The sequence below is a fragment of the Magallana gigas genome, chromosome 2 (assembly GCF_963853765.1).
Source record: "Magallana gigas chromosome 2, xbMagGiga1.1, whole genome shotgun sequence".
NCBI classification, from domain to species: Eukaryota; Metazoa; Mollusca; class Bivalvia; order Ostreida; family Ostreidae; genus Magallana; species Magallana gigas.
The window spans coordinates 38369623-38392685 of NC_088854.1; the positions used below are offsets into that span (position 1 = coordinate 38369623).

At 32.5% G+C, this 23063-nt stretch overlaps 1 protein-coding gene across 2 annotated transcripts; it reads left to right on the plus strand.

Moving 5' to 3' along the window:
• Window positions 1–8331: 8331 nt before the first annotated feature.
• On the plus strand, window positions 8332–18110 carry LOC105330614 (uncharacterized). 2 transcript variants are annotated; one of them, XM_034444176.2, is made up of 13 exons: window positions 8332–8472; window positions 10285–10484; window positions 10813–11013; window positions 12134–12246; window positions 12435–12590; window positions 13114–13320; window positions 13638–13658; window positions 14346–14410; window positions 14635–14854; window positions 15500–15654; window positions 15960–16101; window positions 16568–16673; window positions 16863–18110. In XM_034444176.2, exons 2-13 carry the CDS (start codon window positions 10306–10308, stop codon window positions 17041–17043), a joined length of 1746 nt encoding a protein of 581 aa, XP_034300067.2. In that variant the 5' UTR covers window positions 8332–8472; window positions 10285–10305; the 3' UTR covers window positions 17044–18110. The 2 variants fall into 2 exon arrangements, with proteins under 2 accessions (XP_034300067.2, XP_011430729.3); XM_011432427.4 differs by lacking the exon at window positions 13638–13658.
• Window positions 18111–23063: the final 4953 nt, after the last annotated feature.

Sequence of the window (23063 nt, forward strand, 5' to 3'; positions counted from 1 at the left end):
AAATGTAACGAAAAATAAAAATATAAACCGGAAAATGAATTTCCGAAATAATTTAACATTCTGTCAATGTTGACAAGTCTAAATAATGAGTAAAAAAAAAATCAAAGCAAGCTCAATTAATAATTATTTTTTATTTTCTCTCTTTATATATTTTATGATAATATCACAACAAAAAATGTGTGTTGGAAGTTCGGGATCGGAATACAAATGAATTTGGCCTTCACCTTGAATTGCAGACGTTTAGGCCCCAACATGTTTAGGCCCCAAGACGGTTAGGCCCCAGGTAAGATGTTTAGGCCCCAAGATGTTTAGGCCCCAAGATGTTTAGGCACCTGTTGTTAATAATAATAACTGATAGTTGAAAGTACATGGCTTTTAAGCACTTTGGAGCCAATAAATGCAATTTACTTTAATTTGTAGTAAACTAACAATCGTTACGCAAACATGGCGTTGTTTACTTTATATACAAGTTCTTGAAAAACTTTAATCACGAAAAACATTATGCTATTAACTTGCATGCACACGCTATCAATGATAGTATCATCGTGCGTGGTTATGTGTCCGTACTTTAAATCAGTTAATACCGTGATCAAATCATACTATCATCACAAAGAAACGAACAAATGTTATATAAGGGGAAGTATTTCATTATTGATATTTCAAGAAAAGAAAACAAATTATTGTATTTTTTTCTATTATAGGAATTATACAACACTTGAATGTCATAAAATTGTTCAGTAAGCTTATTTATGGCAACTGATTTATACATAATATTTTTAAGAACCCTTATATATCCTAAAAGAATTCACCTACTTATTACCCAAATACAAGTGAAATATTATTTCTGTGATCAAACTTGTACAATTAAAGGATATCTCCCCAAATAATGTAATTTTTCTGCCAATGAAGCTTAACTTGTATTTGGCCTGTCTTCTTTTGGAGACCCGGTGTAACGAAGAATATTGACCCGGGTTGAAAATGGACCCGGGGGTCATTTTTCAACGTTAAATATTGACCCGGGGGTCATTTTTCAACGTTGAAAATTGAGACCAAAATCGTGAAATTTATACCCGGGGTCATTTTTCAACGGTATGAGAAAGAATTTTCTAAACTCTGATGACCTCGACACGTTGAAAATTGATCCTGTTGAGAATTGACCCCAACCTCAGATTTTGGTCTGAACTGGAACTTACTCTACACGGTTTAAATGTACAATCATGTACATATTTGAAAGTTTCAGTTTTAAAATAAAAGTTTATACTGTCCGATATATATGCGGACGTGGCTGATTTCTTTTAGGTTGATATGTCCGATTAAACATTTTTGATTTTGAGACTGAAAATATGATATCCATTTATTATTACAATACTATGTAAATAAAGCTAAGAAGAAGACCGTTTGCTTCTGTGTAGAACAGGCGGGTAGGGCTAGAATACTTTTTGACATAGAATTGGTTTTCATTCCCTCGTGTGACAGAATTTAAAATTTAAACTTGTCATAATCTCTGATAAATATATCTAATTAATGTATGGCCCATTATCGTCACTTTTCAGGCAATTCAACAGAGCTCTATTCAACAGGCACCTGACGTTGTATATTTTTCTAATAATTGAAAATATATAACATTATACTGTTTTATTGGGTAAAGGGTATATATATTTATATTAAGATTAAAGGATATAATGTCATATACCTATGCTTAACTTAAAAAAAGTCAGAATACTTCCCTGACAAAATAATTAATAAATGGTTGTCATATTTTTTATCCTTTTTTATATATACTGTATTATACATGTATATATATACACAGCATATACATATTTATACATGTTTTAATTTTTTTTACGACTTAACAATAATTTTTCATAAACTTGTCAGATTAAATTTATTGAAGCACCATACTTGCCAACCTCCAACATGTGAAAATCTGGTCATGACCAGATTTGGAAAGTAAAAAATCTGGTCATAGCGCGTAACGACATTCACGACATATTTACCATGCATTTCATAGTTTATTGCAAAGGAGCATTTTAACTAACAGTTGCTGATTTTTAATTTTGTAAAGTGATCTGACACAGAAAACGGTAGGTTGTGTTCAGCTGAAAAAAAAAAAGCAAAAAGAGTTTCTGCTATATTAACCTTGCTTTTGAACTCTGAATAATGATGGCATGAAAGTTGTAAGTGACTTGGAAGACTTTTGTGTATTAAAAAACATTCTATACATGAATTAGCGTTTTTGAATGTTTAGTCAGATCATGGGAATTCATTTTCCCAGATATGTTGATAGGTACAAAAATATCGTTTTCTTTTTGTTGGTTTTGATTCCGCTGGCCGGGCCTGGCCCCGATGAAGACCTTTTCTTATTGGAAGCCATCACACTTAATGATTTAAACCTTCGCTTAGTCAAAACAACTCACGATGATAATTACACTTATGTGTCTGTTATAGCCATCGGCATTGTTTACGCGTTACGTAAATCCAAGCTCAGCTTGAGTTCATAACTGGAAGTCAAAGGCGCAACGTAATTTACAAACCAAATCCGGAAATCGGGTGATTTTCGGGTTGTTCGACAAAAATCGGGTGATAAGCATGACCCGCCGGGTCATAAAAAATAATCGGGTGAAGGGTTGAAAAATCGGGTGTGACCCGACGAAATCGGGTCAGTTGGCATTTAATTTTCTGCATATGCAGAGTCATAGTTCTTTTTAAAAATGCAATTTATTTCAATATTTTGAGTTTTCAACTCCATTCTTTACCTGTAAATTAGAAACACAGGCAACTGGCGTAATATATTTTCTCAAAATTAAAAACATATACCCTCTACAGCAAAAATGTTATCAATTTAAAAAAGTAGGTTTGCATCTATATATACAGTCGGAGGATGGTTGATCTAATTATATTAATAGTATACACGGAAAGGCATGCAAAAAGTTGAATATGTTAAGATTATTCAAGCACACAATTGATAGATAAACACTTGTTAAAATTCGTCTTTTATCAGACCTAGATTGGAATATGGTGATGTTGCGTGGAGCAGCTGTATCGAGGGAAACTCCGAATTGCTTAAACATGTACAAATTGAAGCAACCAGGACAGTGACAAGGATCAGAGTTAATTCTTCTAAAATCATTTCATATAGTGAGCTTAATTTGGAAACCTTACAATCTCGAAGGGATAAACATAAACTAATTATATTCTACAAGATTATAAATGGTTTAGCACCACAAGATACGTTAGATTGAATTCAATCATATTTTCTTAGGTCGAATGAGCTTTTTTACTATCTACCACTATATACTTATTTCAATAGCTTGCTCCTTTTACATGTAAATTATGGAATAATCCTCATGCAGAAAAGAAAATTTCATCAACTTCATCTTTCTTTAAGTCAAAACTTAAAAAACAAAATATACATAGAGCTTACAAACACTCCAGTTAAGGAAATAGGAAATATTATTTTACGTCAATTACGGAATAAAGCTAGTACATTTTTGTAAAGCTTACTTATTTAAGGATTTTTTAACTGATGAGAGTTGATGTTTATACTGTGTCTGAATCTTAAGGAAATGTGATTTTCCCCCTAGATGTTCAAGATACACTCAACAAAGAGACGAACCTTTTAAACAACTTATTGACATTATTGTACCTTTTTATATGAACTATATACGTTATGGTAGTTCTGATTTTTTTTTGTATAGATACAATTGTAAAATTGTTTCCTATGTGTATATTTATATAAGAGTTCCCAGGCGTTTTGATTTTCTTAACTTACACTGTTTAAACCTATTTAAGTATTATACATGCATATTTACTTAATATATAGTTCCCTTTTATTTACTGTTCTTTTCAAATGGGCTGGATCATGAAAATCTCATTCTTATGTTTGTACAAGTATCTCTGTAAGTATAAATGAAGGTGATAGGTGTGAGTGAACATGTCTACCAACAATATGTCTTACAATCATATATGGTATTTATTCAGATAATTATTTAATATTCAAGTATCCCCTGTCTTATATACACATAATATCAATGCTATTCTGTATACTTGTAATATTATATTCTTATGACCATAAATAATTTCCTCTTGACTTTGTATGCTTGATGGGGTTTACATACATGTAGGATAAGACTGTTATCCAATCCATTTAATAATTTGAACATTCTGTTCAATAAAACACGTTTAAATTAAATTGATGATGTAGGTGACTGTGCTGCTGTATGATCTTCTACAATATATTTCTATTCAAAAATGCAATTTACCAATTTAATGACGAAAACAAATACTGTTAGTAAGTTTATGTTCAATTTTTTGTGATTAAAGCAATTTAGAAACTATTAAAGCAAAATTATTTTATTGTCATCCTGTACGAAAATTAGGTTGCTAACTTGCTACATATTCCATGAAGTAGAATTGTTTATGCCTAGAAAAATTAGCGATTTGATGATATTTATTTACATCAGAAGTTATCCTAACGGAACAAATAAAACACAAAAAAAATATCGGCTTTCAAGATATAGTTACTACAGCATTGTTCATGAAAGAGTACATGTAAACATATCATCATTTTATCACGGAGTGAAATTTCAATGAACTATAATTTAAGGCATTTTGTATAAAGCTTCAACTTCACATTTCTTTATTTGTTATCAAATTGCTATTATCTTTATCGCATCTTGTCTTTCAAAAAAATTAATCCCAAAACATTTGTTTACGTAAGGCGTAATTGCTTAATCGTTTTAAATTAACTCTTAACTTTGTAGAATTGATATAATTGACTCACTCAATTTGAAGTTTTACTCCGTGTCATCTGTCACTCATGCTTATAGTGCTAATTACTATTGTTTACTATTCTTATTTATATCATTTGTTCATTATTATCATCAGTCAAGAATGAGGCTTCGGATTGTTCGGGTGTAGTTTTTGGATTTCCAGAATTCACCCTACCGACCTAAAGTTCAAATAAAGTGCTTTTTAACATCTAGAGCATTTTAGTTTTATTGTCGCCGAATATATAGAAACACCTTATTTTCCCCGGTGATAGTTTGGTGGAGATATCCTAAGGGTAATTCACCCGGGACTGCTGCATAAACTTTGTAGCAGTTAGATTCCGTGTACCAGCACCTAAGCGAGTTTCCCCGAGATTATCTTATTCAACGTGTCAGAAATGCAACCCAAGAGCAGAGGATTACCCCGCTCATTTCGACCATCAAACCAGCGTCGCTGCTTTTCGAGTTTCTGGACATCCCCAGGACTTGCACGACCACACTCCAGACCTGAATCCTGTCCAGCATGCTACAGGTGCGGGAATTCTTTCACCCGCGGACACCTGTATTTGTGTCCAGCTACACGTTCGGAGTGTTTCGTGTGTGGATTACTTGGCCATTATGCTAAAATGTGCTTCTACGCAACCATTCCTTGCCATTCTCATCCGCGGAAAACTTACCCGGATTCTCCACCAAACTATCACCGGGGAAAATAAGGTGTTTCTATATATTCGGCGACAATAAAACTAAAATGCTCTAGATGTTAAAAAGCACTTTATTTGAACTTTAGGTCGGTAGGGTGAATTCTGGAAATCCAAAAACTACACCCGAACAATCCGAAGCCTCATTCTTGACTGATGATAATAATGAACAAATGATATAAATAAGAATAGTAAACAATAGTAATTAGCACTATAAGCAACAATTAATGGCAAGAATAACTCAACACCGGGACAGGGGACGCTATAGGGTTTTTGTCCGATCACTTTTGCGACGGACATCAACCAATAAACATATAATTTTACATTGTCTCCTGTCCTGTGTTTCAGGTATGTAGATTTTATTTGTTCTTTGTATTTTTAATTTTTATCACATTTATAGAAAACTGATTATGCTGCTGAACTTTTTAGTAATGATTTAATATCATCAAATTGTGTCATGAGAATTTTGCATTTAGCTGTATTATTTTTAAATTACCAGTAAGGTTTATCTCACTTAGGTAATGTGTAAGAATCAAGTAACAACATTTTTCTATTTAGCTTACTGTACATATTTTTGATTAGAAACTGATTTTTAAGTTTAAGCACTTTTCGGATATTGTATATCCGCCATATACGGGTTTTACATTTAGTTATGTAAACACTACATTTTGTGCAAACGCGCAGTCCATCTTACTGTTTTTCCTATTTATTCGTTACAAAAAGAAATATGCAGAAAGTATCAATGTAAGTGAACTTGTCCTGTGATATTGAACATCTAATCAGGCTTTAATTGTTTTATGTTGATTGCAAGTTAAGGTATAATTTAGTACTTGTGCACTCATGCTCAATGTTGCGATAATGCGAGTTAAGATAATAGATGTGTTAAGCTTAACCATAGTCAGTGTTTGTATATAGTAGATTAGGTTTTGCAATGATGTTTGTCATCTTTGTTAGCTCCCCCTTTTTGGATAAATCCGGAAGTTAGGGTTTTGTATTGTTGCCTCTCTGTAAGCAAGCCCCCCCCCCCTTTTTGTGTGAAACCGGAAGTCACTGTCATCCGAGTTGTAAACAATCACACGTGCATTTTCTATTTTTGGTCTGTTCCTTTCAAGTCCCTCTCTAGCCAAGCAAATATATTATTAGCTAATTTCCCCCATTAGAATGTAATTACACACTTTGAATTTGATCATTTATTTTTATAATAAAGATGTATAGTAGACATATTATTGCACTTTCATTTTGATTTTACAGTGTACCATTGTTTTTATATCTTTTATTATAATTATATTTGACATCACTTTTGCGACGGACATCAACCAATAAACATATAATTTTACATTGTCTCCTGTCCTGTGTTTCAGGTTTAAAGAATTTAGTTATCACCATAACCCCAATCACACGGTGATAAGTGCGAGAGGGAATTATCACGGAGTGAAATTTCAATGAACTATAATTTAAGGCATTTTGTATAAAGCTTCAACTTCACATTTCTTTATTTGTTATCAAATTGCTATTATCTTTATCGCATCTTGTCTTTCAAAAAAATTAATCCCAAAACATTTGTTTACGTAAGGCGTAATTGCTTAATCGTTTTAAATTAACTCTTAACTTTGTAGAATTGATATAATTGACTCACTCAATTTGAAGTTTTACTCCGTGTCATCTGTCACTCATGCTTATAGTGCTAATTACTATTGTTTACTATTCTTATTTATATCATTTGTTCATTATTATCATCAGTCAAGAATGAGGCTTCGGATTGTTCGGGTGTAGTTTTTGGATTTCCAGAATTCACCCTACCGACCTAAAGTTCAAATAAAGTGCTTTTTAACATCTAGAGCATTTTAGTTTTATTGTCGCCGAATATATAGAAACACCTTATTTTCCCCGGTGATAATTTTGTAAACTGAACTTGGCTGGATGGGTGTGAATACAAAATTCAGATAGTCTCAGTTTTAACAAACTGAGAGGGTGAAAACACGAAAATCTCACTACGACATACTATGAATTAAAAAAATAATCATTTAAGTCTCATTTTTAACCCCCCCCCCCCCCCCCCCCCCCCCCCGTTGAAACATGTACATGTAAACATGTAAATCTAAAGAATAAATATGTAAAAATGATAATTTTTAATTAAATAAACTCAAGTTATAATATTGATTCTTTAATTTGTGCTTCTTCGCTGTTGAATTTTGAACCGGTTTCATGATCAAAATTCCACGATGCGGGTCAGTTTTCAATGGATTAGGGTCTTTATTTAACACCATTGGTATCAATATTCAACGTGGAAAAATTACCCCCGGGTCAATTTTCAACCCGGGTCAAAATTCTTCGTTACACCGGCTCTTCATGGTTTACTTCCAACGTGAGGTGTGAAACCCTCATTGTATTACTAGAGGATCTCTTCATTATCTTCTTCTAATAAGCACCTATCTAGAGAGGGAGCAGGATCGATACGGTGGGGGTGTTGTTTTAACAATTTAATTCATGTCATACACAAAGTAAATGAAAGTATTTACCGTTTCTTTGATCTCTCATTAGAAAATTAAATATAGAAAATATAATGATGTGACAAAATGATATGATATTCAAAAAATAATAAATTATGCATAAGATGCAGATTATACTTCTTTATAATTTTTAAAGTAAATGAAGTTTTAAATAATAAAATGTAAATTATGATTTACTTATACAAATGTATGCTGGTGCCTAAACCATTATTCATTTAAAAAATAAAATGAAAATTATAATTAACTTAGAAAAATGTAGGCTGGTGCCTAAACATCTTGGGGCCTAAACATGTTGGGGCCTAAGCGTCTTATCAATGAAGGGCCTAAACATCTTGGGGCCTAAAAGTCTTGCTACCTTCACCTTTTGTTGTCAAGAAACAAGAAGAGCTCTGAACTGTCAAAAAGTGTTGAAGTTTTATTTAAAGAGCATGTAATCCGCTGGATTATTTACAATGACAATAATATGCTACAGTCTTGCTTGATGGCTTAAAAATGGTAGGTATATTTGGAGAAACGTTTGTGATTTGTTCCTGTGATTCATATGCCGCCATGTTTTCTTGTAGTAAACACACCAAATTTGGATATCGTGCCTATTTTATGAGATCACATAGGCCCTAATGTCATTTATTTAGATAAACTCATCTTTTCTATAAATAAGAAATATATGGAGATATTTTGAGTAAGTGCGCTTCATTCTTATGTCTGAGCTATGAAAACATTTTATTTGGTCAGAGGACCTGGTAAATATCTGAAGTAAGTTCATGAACAAAAATACACATGTTGGTATCAATAATCAGTACTTATGCACTTTGAATCAATATAAACTAAAAATAATCTGGATTGGCTGGTTTTTTCACAGATCTTGTTCAGATTTGTCATTAAGAATAATTTTAAGGCCTCATATTATGTACGCTTCAAATGACTGGTAGCTTAATTTTTAAAAATATAGGAAAAAATACAACCTGTTCCTTTATTATTATTTTCATTGAGTGTAAATTAAGTTCACTTTGAATTATGAGTTCATTAATTAGCATATATCTTGTCATTTTCCTTGAATTTTTTTTTTACCGTTGAATGAATAAACAAATAAATTTATTACATTAAATATATTGACTAGGGTTGGATACCGGTACACGGTACCAATACCGTACCGAATAGTTGCTTTAAAAATACAGGTAAAATACCGTTTCATTTAATACCGGTACTAATAACGGTATTTATGTATCTTTGAACCTTTTTATACAATTAAAATGATTTTAAAAAACGATTACAGACTCGCTTATATTGAATTCTCCGCGTATTAAAAGGATAGGCTAATTAACGAAATATGCGCTTTATCATTCTTAGTACGATACTTGATTCGAATGCTAATACTTTAATAAATCAATACATTAATTTAAAAAAAAACTAAAATACATCTACAATGATAGTGTTTAAATTTCATTCTGACAATAAATGTAAATTAAAAAGACAAAGTAGCGCAAAAGTTTTTTATTTATTTTCGTTCTATATTCTGATGTTTCGTCAATTAGTGTGACCTTACAATGGCTGGCAACCGGGTAAACCGCTCGGCTGTTTAGTCTCATTTCAGTAGGAAGTCAGATGGTGGTGTTTGCAACAATTGCCAGTTATTTTGCCTGGGAAAAGGGGAAAACACATGGAACTTTACTAAACATTTGAGAATCAGATTCAATTTATTTGATTGTTAATCTTTTATTAAAAGATTGAAGCATAAACATATAGTTTGTAAACTCATATGTTATTGTAAATGTATGATACTATCTTTATAAATTATAACACTGAAAGATCAAAAACATATTTATTGAAAAAAAATACTTATCATTGTTTATTTATTGAGGTCTAGTACCGTATCGTTAAAAATACCGTATCAATTCAAAAATACTGGTATGGTATCTTACTGTTTCATCCTTAATGGTATCCAACCCTAATATTGACACTCAGCAGCACCAAAATTAACCAAACCTGTTGATTATTTCAAGTTATATTTTGATCAGACATTAAATCGAGTGTTTAAATTGCCAGAATCAGTAAGCTCCTGGGGCAAAGCACCAAGGAAGACTACACCAGAGCCTTATTATTTTTTAACAAACCTAGGTGTTTTGGTATTTCTATTCACACTGATAAAAAGTACTTTATTGCAATTGTCATTTTTTTTTTTTATAATGCCTTCATTTACCAATATTAATTGTCATTCAATGCATTATGATTGCATGTTTTAAACAAAAATAAACATACCTGAAATACATGTCTCAAATTTGGAATGAATTAATCTCTTTGTTAAATCAGGGTCCCTAAAGTGTGTGGGAGATGACAAAGAACCACTTTACTGTGCTGGGGCTGAAGGTGGGGGCCAGTGAGGAGGAGATTAAGAAGGCCTACAAGTCCCTGGCCAAGAAGTACCACCCTGACAAAAACAGTGATGCTGGGGCAGAGGAAAAGTTCAAGGAAATCGGTGCGGCTTATGAGATCCTGAAGAGTCAAGACAGGTATATACTGAAGATGGTCAGAGTTTTGAATGGGCTATAAAAGGTGTTTTATTTTTTATTTTTGCCTGTCATTGAAATGCATAAACAACAATAAAGTCTAGGAAAGTGCCGAAATTTATATTTATATTGAATAAGTGCTGAAATTTGAATTCTGATTGTGCTACAAAAGCCTACGATGCCAAAAAGAAAAGAATGCATGTGTATTCTTAATTAACATACATACCATAATGATGCATTACCAATTTTTTTTAGCGCAAGTTTAATGGCAATGAGTAACCGTTTACGTGTATGTGTAGACGATATCGGAATGATTTCGTTTGTTTTGCAGACGTGAAATTTATGAAAGAGATCTGAACCGACAAAAAGAACAGAAATCATCCAAAGTTCCCCCCAGTGGTGGGTTTTCATCGTATTTCACAAGCACGAAAGAGAACCAGTCCAACAAGGACCACACAGCATACTCCAGTAAATATAAGGGAACCAGTTTCAAGACTAGGTTTGACTTCCAGGAACCGAGTGGCTCTTCTTGGTAATATTAATCATGAGATGCATTTTTTTTTTAGATCAATTTCATAAATGTCAATAGTGTTCTAACGGGAGTTTATCAATACCCATTGCTCTTTTTACATGTGCTCCATTTAATCCACCGGTAAACTGTTGTTTCAGCAGTATTCATTGAATCCCAATTTTCGTGGATTTCATTTTTCCAAGAAATTAAATATTTGTTGAAGTGCAATATATGCTGTATATATCATGTTGACAGGATCATTGGTTATGAATCTAGGTGTTCTTGAGGCTTTTTTCTTTAATCCATGAAAATTAACACCCAGGAATATTGAGGAAAATACAGCATTTTTAATTTTACTTTGCATGGTGCAAAAAAAAATAAAGGAAGTCATAGAAATTTTCAGTTCCTTTAAGGATCAGAAATGGAAAACTTTCATTATGTGAAGAATTTTCTTTTAAATTAAATAATGAAATTTACTCAAGTCTTTATTTTTTTTATTAATTTTCTTTGTGTAACAACTAGCTTACATAACTCAGTAGGTTAAACCATCAGTTTGTGAACATGAGACCAGCATTGTTCTTCTTAAAAGCAATTTCACTTTTGTTAAATTTTTGTTATAATGCACTTTATGGTCTAGTGTTTGATCGGTTTGTGTTATATATATATATACACCACCTAATGCGTAAATGCATTCAGTGCAAAGGAGGTATGAAACAGTAGCAATATACTGCCATGTATTTATTTGGCTACACGTGTCATGATTGTGGAATATGCAGTGATGACTCATATGTTTACTATTCATTTTTAGAAATGAAACATATTAGCTGCACTGAGTGTTACACACTTGTGGTCAAAGAGAAATGCTCATTAGATATTACTTCACATTAATTTGCAAATTATATCTCTGTTAACTACCTGGACCATGAATTTTCTTTTTTATGTTCTTAAAAGTATTTTGATTGGAGAGAGAGAGAGAGAGAGAGAGAGAGAGAGAGAGAGAGAGAGAGAGAGAGAGAGAGAGAGAGAGAGAGTTGGGGTTGATTTTTCGTATTCAGATTTATTGCTTTTATGAACAAAGGTGTTTGAAATATCTCATTGAAAGAATTGATTGATGGAGCCTTCATAATTCCCTCTTGCTTAGGTCCCACACAGATGCTAAAGAAACAAAAGGCAAGAAGAAAAAACCAACCCACAAACCGCGCCAAAAACCCTGGAGCCAGGATTGGAATGAAGCAGATGAAGATTTTTCTCCAGGTCATTCTCATTTTTCAATGAATTTATATTAATATTCTGAATATTACCGTATTTTTTTTTATCAATGATTTTGTAAATTTTTGATATAACATAATTGAATCCTATATCTAATGATTATCCTAAAGGGCAATCTGGGAATTGACGATGCCACTTCTTGACACTGTTATGAATTCTGTATATATTTACAGGGTTTGGCGATGAAGGCAGGTCCTTTTCGTTTGCTTTTAAGACGTTTGTGGATGATTTGGATTCACAGTTCTCCATGTTCTTTACTTCCTCCACACCCTTCGAGTTTTCTGCTTTCTATGGAAACAAAGAGGACCCATTTGCCCAGTTCTTTTCAAGTAAGTATATATAATTGATGATCTCGATAGAGCACTTCGGAAACTTACTGGAATTTTTAATTTTTTTAATTTCATAAATTTCACTTTAGAATATCTTATATAATTTATAATATAAAGCCAGGTAATTGTCTTTGGCCCAGTGTTATTATGAAGAACAGCAATATTTCATATTTGAAAAATGGTGGTTTAACCCTCCGTACATTTGATTTTTAAAGTAATTTTTCATGAACATAATTTCCAAGTACAACTCACCAGAACAAACATGCTGCAAGATTGAGTGTAAGACATTTTCATACCATACATGTATATATATTATTAAAAATGTTGTTATTTATGTATATGCTAAACGTGTGAAAAAGAAATAAGTTTTTTTAGGTTGATAAGAATGCTTTAAAAATATGCAGAATCAATAGGGGAAATGTTAACCAAAAAGGTTAATAAATTATTCTTTATTGTAAAGTTTCATCAAACAGACAACCTGGTAAATTCTTGAATTGTTAACCTTTTTGTATGAATTTCTCAGGTTCTGGAGGAAAAGGAGAATTTTCCACAAAGAAAGAGAAGGAGAGGAAGAGAAATGTTGCGGGTGAATACGGCTTTCATGAGGATCTCAATGAGGAATATCTATTTTCTCCTCGCCAAGGCAAATCTCGGATGACCAACAATTTGTCAGATACAGATGATGAGCCGACCTTTAGATTCAGCATGTCAGAGTCTGATACAGATTCAGGTAAATGGAGGGTTGTTTGGTAAAATGTCAATAGGCAATTTATGTTCCACATAGATGAATTATTAATGGTGAAAGGGAACATACTCTTGGAGATTATATCAATGGACTTTGAAAGAGTTGTGTTTCTTGGAATGAAACAAACTGAGGAATTATGAAATATTGTAAAGTTGTTTGATTTTTAAAGCTAGACCATACAGGTTTTATGTTTACTTGAGCTTAGATTTTTCCCACAATCAATTGGAAAAGGAGCTGAATTCAAAAATGTAACAGTAAATGAAAATAGCTCAATGAACTAATCAAGGTCCACTTTTATTTAGGATTTCGCTTCTGTTTCTTTGGTAAGTTGTTAATATTGGCATGAGTATATGCTACAGGTTTTGTAAAAACAAATAAAAGGTTTTAACTTTAAATATCAGGTTTTGCTAGCTCTGTCAGCATGACGTTTGTTACTGGCATGCAGACCAGTTTGAGGGTCTTTTCTTTCATTACATGTACTAAATTTCAAAATTTTATCTCATAAAATTTCTCCCTTGAATTTGTAATGTTGCCTGTCATGCATGACATTGGTTGATGAATTAATAGTTATTTTGTTTGGCTGTGGAATTAAAATTGAAACCAGTTCAAATACTTAGCATCCAAACCAGTCTCTTTCGATACATGTATACTGGTAAGAAAAATGGCATGAATCCATTTCCATGGCCATGCAGTGATAACGAATTAAATTGCTCCATTACAAGAGGAGCTTTTCCTCTTTGCTGAGATTAGAGCTTTTTATTGATCATGCCTTTGCAATTTCCCATCTCTTTTATCATTCAACATTGAGGTGTTATTGTGGATATTTCTGTTGCATGGGCATGAAATGTAAGTTACCTTAATACATGCATATGTAAATTGTGCTACTGGTTATGGAGTCAGCAGGTTTGCTTCCTACATGTATTTGAGCAAATGTATTGGTGTTTTATGTCAAAAAAATTTGAGAACAACATACTGGTCTGTTTAATTTGAGTGTTGTTTAATTTTTACAGATGATTATGAAGAAACTCGATTCAAGTGTTCATTTTGTGGGAAGATGTTGAGAATCGATGCCCTGGTAGGTAGATGGAGCAGCAATGGAAAACTTAATAGTTTACTATTCAATTTTGCCTACCAGCTGATAATAATGTTATTGAATAATATTACGTATATTTGAAATATGATCATTATCTGACAGATATTTGTTGTGATTACATTCTTTTATGACAATCATATACCATATTTATATTACATGCAGCATTTTCGTAGTACATATACATGTACCTTCTTTGTCTATGTCAGAAAACACACGAGCCTGCTTGTCGTCAGCGCCACAAGAAGGAAGTGAACATTGACAGTGACGATGAGTATTTTGACCCTAATGGTTATTCAGCCAAGTTTGGCCCCTCCCACATCCCAGGGGACTGGCGGGGGACACACGAGGAGTTACTCAGGCATATACGGAGACAGAGGAGGGCTGCCAAGGCCAAGAAACGGGAGGAAGAACTGAAGAGTGATTTAGGTATGTACTGGACCACTCTAAGGAATCTGAAGAGATCATTACATGATTTCTTCAGCACATTTAAAATCTCTTTTGTTCTATTTTGTCAGTCCCTCACTTTCAACTTTTTTTACAAAAATTTTTTTAATAAAATTTGACTTGAATGGATTTGAAAGATTTCTCATAACAATTTAACCAAAGATCAAGTTTGCCTCATTTTAGCAGTTTCAAACATTATCCATTCTTATTTTCATTGGTTAATGGGATTTTGGGAGTTCTTTGATACCCTTAGCATACATTAAGAGACAACATACAAAGTTATGCCTTGCCCACAAATATCTACATTCTATATGCTTGTGTAGTGAAGATTTTTTGTCAAGAAAAATATTTTTCCCTTGAAATATTATCCCCTGAAACCAGTACATTTAAGATACAACATACAAAGTTATGCCTTGCCCACAAATATCTACATTGTATATGTTTGTGTAGTGGGGAATTTTTTTTCAAGAAAAATACTTTTCCCTTGAAATATTATCCCCTGAAACCAGTACATTTAAGACAATGCACAAAAATTGCTTCTTTGAATGCATGTATATAAATTACATGTATTCCAATAAAAGGCCTACACTATTGCAGATCTTTCAAAATGCTCATTTTTGTTTTCAGAAACAGTAGTGTGTAAGTGGTGCGGAAGGTCCTTCAGTCGTAAAGCTGCGGAGCGCCATGTTCCGTTCTGTGAGAAATGGACAAAAGATCATGGCCGTCCTCAGAGTCCAACCCACATGTATAACACAAAAAGTAAATCTGACCGAGCCAGAGAGGTGAGTAACATTGTATTTAGTAAACTCTATTTATTTTTCCAAAATTTTCTACAAAAAAGAATGAAGAGTGATATATTGTTTACAAAATGTCTTGAACCATGTTCTGTGATTGAAAATCCTCAGGAAAAATGGCTCCACCAATACTGCTACATGTTGTTGCCAAGTTTTTAATTTCTGTTAATTCATAAGCATTAAATTTTGTGGATCAGCAAGAAATCCACAACAGTTTGCACTCAATAAATATTGATAAAACCACATTATATTGAATGTGATATTTACATAATTTATGATTGCATTTTAACAAGTACTCAAAGAAGATCCCCAAACCCAGGAGAAACAAGACTCCTCATGAGGACAAAGAGAACGAATCTCCCCCGTCAACCTTCAGAAGTAGAAGTCGTCCAACCAGTTTCCCAGATCTGAATGACCCCCATCCAAAGAGCAAAGGTCAGGAATTCTAAAGGTCAAATTTGTACATGGGAATGAATGAAGTTGGTTTTTTTTTTCAACAATAGGTTGGTTAGAATTCGGAAAATTGTGGCATTATTTTTCCTTACGAAGCTTGTTTTATACATGGAAATGATATCTGCAGAACTGTAGCTCTCTTAAATTTTCTTCTTCTAACATTTTTTGGAGAGGGAAGACAGAAAGAAAGAAAGAAAGAAAGAAAGAAAGAGAGAAAGGAGATTATGGGAGGGGTTACATTATTGCAGGGATATACTTGTATATTTTATCTTAATTTCATCAAAATATGGTTGTGTCACTATTATTTTCTAGAAGTGATGTTACAAATTGCATTAAGTTTATGGAGTGAAAGCTGCTAATTTGTTCACTTCTTTTAAGCAGTAACCTCTTGTATTCTGTCATTTGATCATGAAAGAAGTTTGGAAAATCAGTTTCCTTTTATTTACAGAGAGGCCTATTCCTACTACCAGTACTGGTCTGCACCCCTCCACACCCCGGTCAACTTATACCCCAAAGTCCAACACCCACACCCCAAGGTTCACGTCCGATTCCGAGTAAGAAAAAGAGTATATGATTTAACCTAGTTATGAATTAATTAATAGTCTTTATTTATAATACACATGGCTGAATTTTCAAAAACATTTAGGAGATTGATATTGTTTTCTTAAATATTAGACCATGTTCTGCCATATGACTTCATGAATTATAAAATCAATTAAAAACATTTTTCTTGTTTTTTTTAGAGCCAAGCAGGGAACTACCACTGGGGCCTACTTTGGAGTGTCTGGTTCCAAATTTGGTGCCAACACCAAGTATGGAGGGGGCCTGAAAGGGTCCTCATTACACGGAGCAGGGGTCAAGGGGTCAACTCCGAGGGGGACTGGATTCTACCGCAAGCCCACTCACGTCAAGTTTGCCACGTAACTTGAGAATTTCTTGAATTTTCTCAGAACTTTGAGATTATTTTGTAATGTATTAACATTTTTTGGGTTTTTTTGGTCATCCAAATTAAAAATTGAAACAACGAAACAAGAGATAATCACACAGCTAATGTATTTTAGTACTTGTATGTTTATACAGGTGTAACATCTTAAAAATATGAAGATGTTTGACAGAAATTGTATTGTGATCATAAATGGTGAATCGTACAAAGATATTGATATTACATATATTGTTTATGTGTATATATGTCCAGTGCTTGCCTGCTTGTCAATCTTTTTTTTTTCACTGTATATATTTTCAACATTTAGGAATAAATGAGAGTTATATTTGTTATTTATCGCCTCTTGCATTTAAACACACAACACAATGTCTGCATGGATCTACGTGATTTCTGATCTATGTAGCTTATTCTTACAATAACATTGTACTTACGTATTATACAACAGTAGAATTAGAAGTGCAATAGTTTTACACTGTTTTATATATATTTCTCTGGGTGATTTTCACTCACTTTGTTCAGTATTTAATATTTTTATCTTCACACGTTGACTTTTACCCACACAACCCGAAATATGTTAGGAATGCATGTTTGTTATATTTGGTGCACTGAATTCTTCATTTATTTGTTTTTCATTAGCCCATTAAATATAGATATAGCCATAATATTTAAGTCTTTGGGGTGTAGAACTTATTTTCATTCATTCATATTATCACAGCTTTATAGTGCAAAAAGTATCTTTCCTTATTTTTCTCTTGAATCTTGTGTATAATTTTTCACTTTGTTATCTGTTTGTTTTCTTGTATAATGTAAACTAGTCTTGTCTTCCATTACTGGTTCATTTGCATGTACGATTTATTTCAATAACAGGGTTAATGCAATTTTTATAAGACTGAAATTTTATGAATTTCTTTGAATAAAAAATTAACTATCAGTACTAGTACATGTAATATGTAACTTTTCAAATAGTATGAATATGAAAAAGTGTGTAAAAATATTTTTCTAAGGATAAATATATTATTATGAAATTGTTTAGTACATGTAAATAGATTCTTTCGAATTTTGAAAATGTTGTTACCGTATAAGTTGAGGGCATAGAACTTATTTACCAAACAGAAGTTGTATTTACTGGTATAATATTTATTATTTATATTTGATTTTTTTTTTTACAAATAGATCATATTTTAAATGATTTATCAATTCAAAAAATAAGATACAGATCAATTAACCCCATAATTAAAAATTCAAGATATATCAAGTGTATATAGAACTACCTCAGTCTTATTATATCAGTTTTATTAATAATTAATAATTTTTAAACTGCTAATTTATATGCATGAGATAAAATCTATCAACTACAATAATAGATTTTATTTGATTGTTTATATTACTGCCTTTGATGACTAAATGAAAAATGTGATCACTTTTCTGCCCTGTATTTATTGTATTCCTCTCTGTCTGTGATATTATAAACTGTTAAGTGTACATAATCTCCATGGTTACTGGCTTTGTGATCTATGTTTATCCCTCAAATTAATGTCCGTCCATGTGAGAACTTTGAGTTACTGTAAATGGGAGATGAAAAATTAACAACTGAATTTGCCCCCTCTGTAAATGTATTAAATATTGATTTATTTGTAGTTCATGATATTTGAAGTAATTAATTTATTTATTGAGTAATAGTTATTTATACATAGTTTAAGTATTGAACAATAATCGATAGTTGTTTAAGTCATCACACAAGTGTCTGTCTGTTTTGTTTTTGTTTATGAAATCCATTGTTTTCAATAAATTGGATAGTTTCTAAGTAATTTGTGTATTTTATACCTTTTAGCACACACCTTAACCTTTCAACCCTCTCCCTCAGCAATCAAGTATTTTATGCATTAGATTAAAGACCCCCCCCCCTCTAAACAGATCATATGATGTATAGAGAATATATTAACGGTACACGGTGAGAACGGAACGGACGGAACAGATGATTGACTGTGTAAACTTTGGAAATGATTAAAGGCTTTTAGATTGACAGACTGTGATATTATACTTAATAAAATTCGTTTTAGTCCGACCTGCTCAAAAGACTGGTTCATAGTTTACAAACAAGCATCAAAGCCCGAACACTGTCCCCCTCTCACCCTCTCCCCCCGGGAGACTGACTCAGTCAGCATCACCCCACCGGTAGGGACGAGACGTGACCAATCCATTCAACTTAATTAAGAACTACACTAGAGCCACTGTTTCATCCAGAAATGGGGTGGAAAATTAACAGCATTAGTTAATTACTGTACTGGAGGGATCATACTGTTTGGGGAGAAATAGGAGTCGGTGCTTTTTGTTTATTCATAATTAATAAGAAATATTTTCTTTTATTTCTTCTTCTTTTGAACGGCACAAGTGAATATGTTATGGTAAAATAGGGAGTTGTTTATTTTTATTAATTTATTTTTCTATATTTATAAGTATTTATAACAAGATAAAACGGATACACGGGGTTGTGTATAGAAAAAAAATAAAAGCTATAGTTAATTCAAGTTCAATTTTTAAAAGAAATATAGGTGTAAATTGTTTGTACAACGTCAATATTGCCCTGTGTCAATATTTGTGCTGTTTTGGGGGGTGTCAGAAAGTGTTAAAAAATGGAAAGATAAGATGCAAGATCCGATAGAAAGAAATGTACACGTAGTTCTCAGCTGTTTTTCTGGTTGTCAGTTTCAGGGTGTCAATAACGGTGGAAATGTTGAGACCGTTACCCGTGTACCATAGCATGGCTACAAGGTATACATCCAAACAATTAACAGATCTCTATCTATAACAGAACAGCAAGTGTCACATATTTGTGTATTGTTCAATATGACATTTTTTCTACTTTCTTCAATTATTAATTCACCCGCACTTCATGTTGATGGGGGGGGGGTAATTTTTTTTTTGGGGGGGGGGGGGGGGGATTTCTACTTTAATTCACTACATTTCGATTTTTTTTTTATTTCAAGTTCTGCTTTTTTATCAACATACTTGTCCAATTATTTGTACTGAATTTTGGTAGAAAAAAAATTCTGTCATATTTGATACCCATCAACCTGTCATACGAAAATATTCTCATATTTTGACAATGATCTAAGCTTTAAATCCAGATTCTTTTTATTAAAAGAAAATTTCAAATTATCAATACGATTAAAAATTGGAATGCGTTAAATCTATCTGATGAAAAGACTTGTGCCCACATATTTGAAGAGACTGGAGAGAGAGAGAAAAAAAGCCGACAAAAGATTTCTCTGGAAAGAAAGCAAAAGGATCCCAAATCTACTTGTGATTTAATGAATCAAATCACCGGGGTTTTTCTTTGGAGATATGTCACTTAATTGACCGTCTATTCTTCGGAACCTATCGAGAATAGACGTGTCTTATTATGATCCTCCTAGTCCATAGTTTCCCCGTTATCTGATAAACAACAATATAACAATACTTATGAGGAATTTAAATCTGTTTGTAATTTTTTTAAATACTGGGATTTCATTATTTTTTTTTTTTAGTTCCCAACTCTTTTAAAGTACCTTAACAAAAAGAGAACGGGTGTTCAATTATTTTTCCTGCAGGACATGATCTGAAGATGATACCACCGAATAATAGCATTATTTAAACTTTGTGTATTCAATTCCAAGGGATAATGTTCGTAAATCCCCACCAAGAAAAAATCGGATTAAGCGAAAATGACGAATTTTGGGCTCGACGACTATGGTGGCCAAACACAAAAAAAGACTTTATTTATCAGAAAGATATAGATACACCAGGGGAGATGCTCTATATAAATTGTCTGTGGATAGGTAGACGAAAGATAGACCAAAAAAAATTAAAACCCTTGGTGTCCAATACGCAAACAATAGCCCTAAATAGCATCTCCTTAGCTATCAGTAATGAGTGCGATCTTTTGAATTGAATATCGATCTTGTATGATCGCATGTATTGTAATCGGATAAGGTCCCCAGTTTATGGTGCGAAAAACGCCCATAGAGTGACCGCCCATTTTCGCAAGACTGTCTCTTTCCAAAGAACTTGAAACAGGTACCGAAATTCCATTACCGGGGACTTCTCGCACGTAATTAGAAGAGCTGAGGAATCCATCCGTCCCTTGGTGTCCAAAAGAATCGGCTTTCACTCTGTGCATGAAAATCGCTCTGCAAATTGCTGTATATTTCTAATGAACTCCAAATATTCACACTTTTCACAGAAATGATTTTACTATTGATTTTCTCCCCCCCCCCCCCCCCCCTTCCTTCAGTTCAGGCATAAATTTCACGAATATGAAAGGTTTATTTACTTGTTTGTAATACCACAGTTTAAAATTGAATCTGCTCAATACATAACATTTTAATACTGAGAAATATTTGTATATTTTATTCAAAAGGCGTTTTTGTAATGAAAAAAAAATTGCTTTTGATCATCATTTGATCAATGAAAGACACTGATTTTTTAAAAATTAGGATTGTTAAAACAGTTAATCCAAATTTTGAGTAGTACATGTAGTTTTACAATATTTTTTTTTAATAAGGTCGTGTATTTTTGAATAACTCCTTTCATATACTGTTGTTTTCTTTATTTAATGCTTCAGCAAAATAAATGTAAGTTAGCAGACGTTTAAAACTCTAGAGAGAATTCGGTTTAATTCATATAACGGGTTTTGTACTATTTTAAAGATTGAAAAATATTGCAAATAATAAAAATGGTTTATCTATAATCATGTGAAAATAATTTATTGATTTATATTGTATCTGAATTTCTGTGTAATATTAGTGAATCGAGAAAATGTGAATAATACTTTTTTTTTATATCTTCAAAAAAAAAACCAACAATTTGAATGCTTTTCTATTTGGGTAAAATGTAAATGTAAACAATTATTTTATTTTAAGAAATCTGGATGCTAGTAATAAAAATTATTTTTTGGGCGGTAAATATGTAATATGATTGTATAAATATTAGGGAAAATATATAAAATTGTAAATAATCAACTACATTTGTACATGTGTTTTTTTTTTTTACTCAAATCTGGTTTAAAAGTATATAAATTATAATCGAAGAAAAGGAAAAGGAACTTTCACTAGATGTTACAAATGTACAGTGTATATTCATTAAACTTGAGATAGTGTTTTCCTTCGATTGTTGTTCGATACATATGGTTCACAAGAGATGTCACAACCAATATCTAACCTGTGAAAATTTTATCGCACATACACTCTTAATTGTCCAAAATACACGGAATGTCAGATTCTAAGTCCATTTTACGGTCCATGAGGTGTTTTCAAGTGTCAAAGTCTCGAAGAAGACATTATCACCCAGGGGCTAGGCGCTGGATCTCGGACCTGCCTCGCCCCGGTCGGGTGTAGATTTCACAGATCGATAATCTATAGATCTGACAGATCGATAGCAATATTGTTCATCTCATTAGCACTCTAATAGATTTATTGACCCCTTCTTTGTCATTACGAATTATTTTATTGCCTTCTCGTAATAGTGGGAAAGCGGAAATCGCACAATTAGAGAAAAACATATTTATTAGACTTTTTAAAATAAATAATAGCTTATAATATCGTTACAACTTTTATCAATAAACTCGAATAGACCCAAATGAATATGTAAATTGTCAAAACTCTGTTTTAATAAATAAATTTTAATTTTTCTGGCATCAAATACACGTGCATGAAATGTACTGATTTTATTAGTAAAATTTTTATATACTTTCATTCCCGTAAAGACTTGTTAACATTGTTTTGAATATGCTGAACCTTGTGTATTTTTTATCGTTTTCCCTGCCAATGTTCAGCAGATCTGAGAGTCATGTTGAACACAGCTAGGATGGGTTTTTACCACACATTATGTTTCTCTCACCCGCTGTGGGTATCATTGTGCCCACGACAATGGCAGCAGTTTTTATTCTACAGCCTAAATCACTTTGAGAAGAAGAAAAATTGTTCACCCTCAAATCAGTAAAGTTCTGGGCTTGATTTTTCTC

Coding starts and splice junctions, on each gene's coding strand:
- LOC105330614 (XM_034444176.2), top strand. CDS start 10,306: ATGACAAAGAACCACTTTACTGTGCTGGGGCTGAAGGTGGGGGCCAGT. Junction 13,321..13,637: donor AGAGTCTGATACAGATTCAG/GTAAATGGAGGG, acceptor ACTTTTATTTAG/GATTTCGCTTCTGTTTCTTT. Junction 15,655..15,959: donor AATCTGACCGAGCCAGAGAG/GTGAGTAACATT, acceptor CATTTTAACAAG/TACTCAAAGAAGATCCCCAA.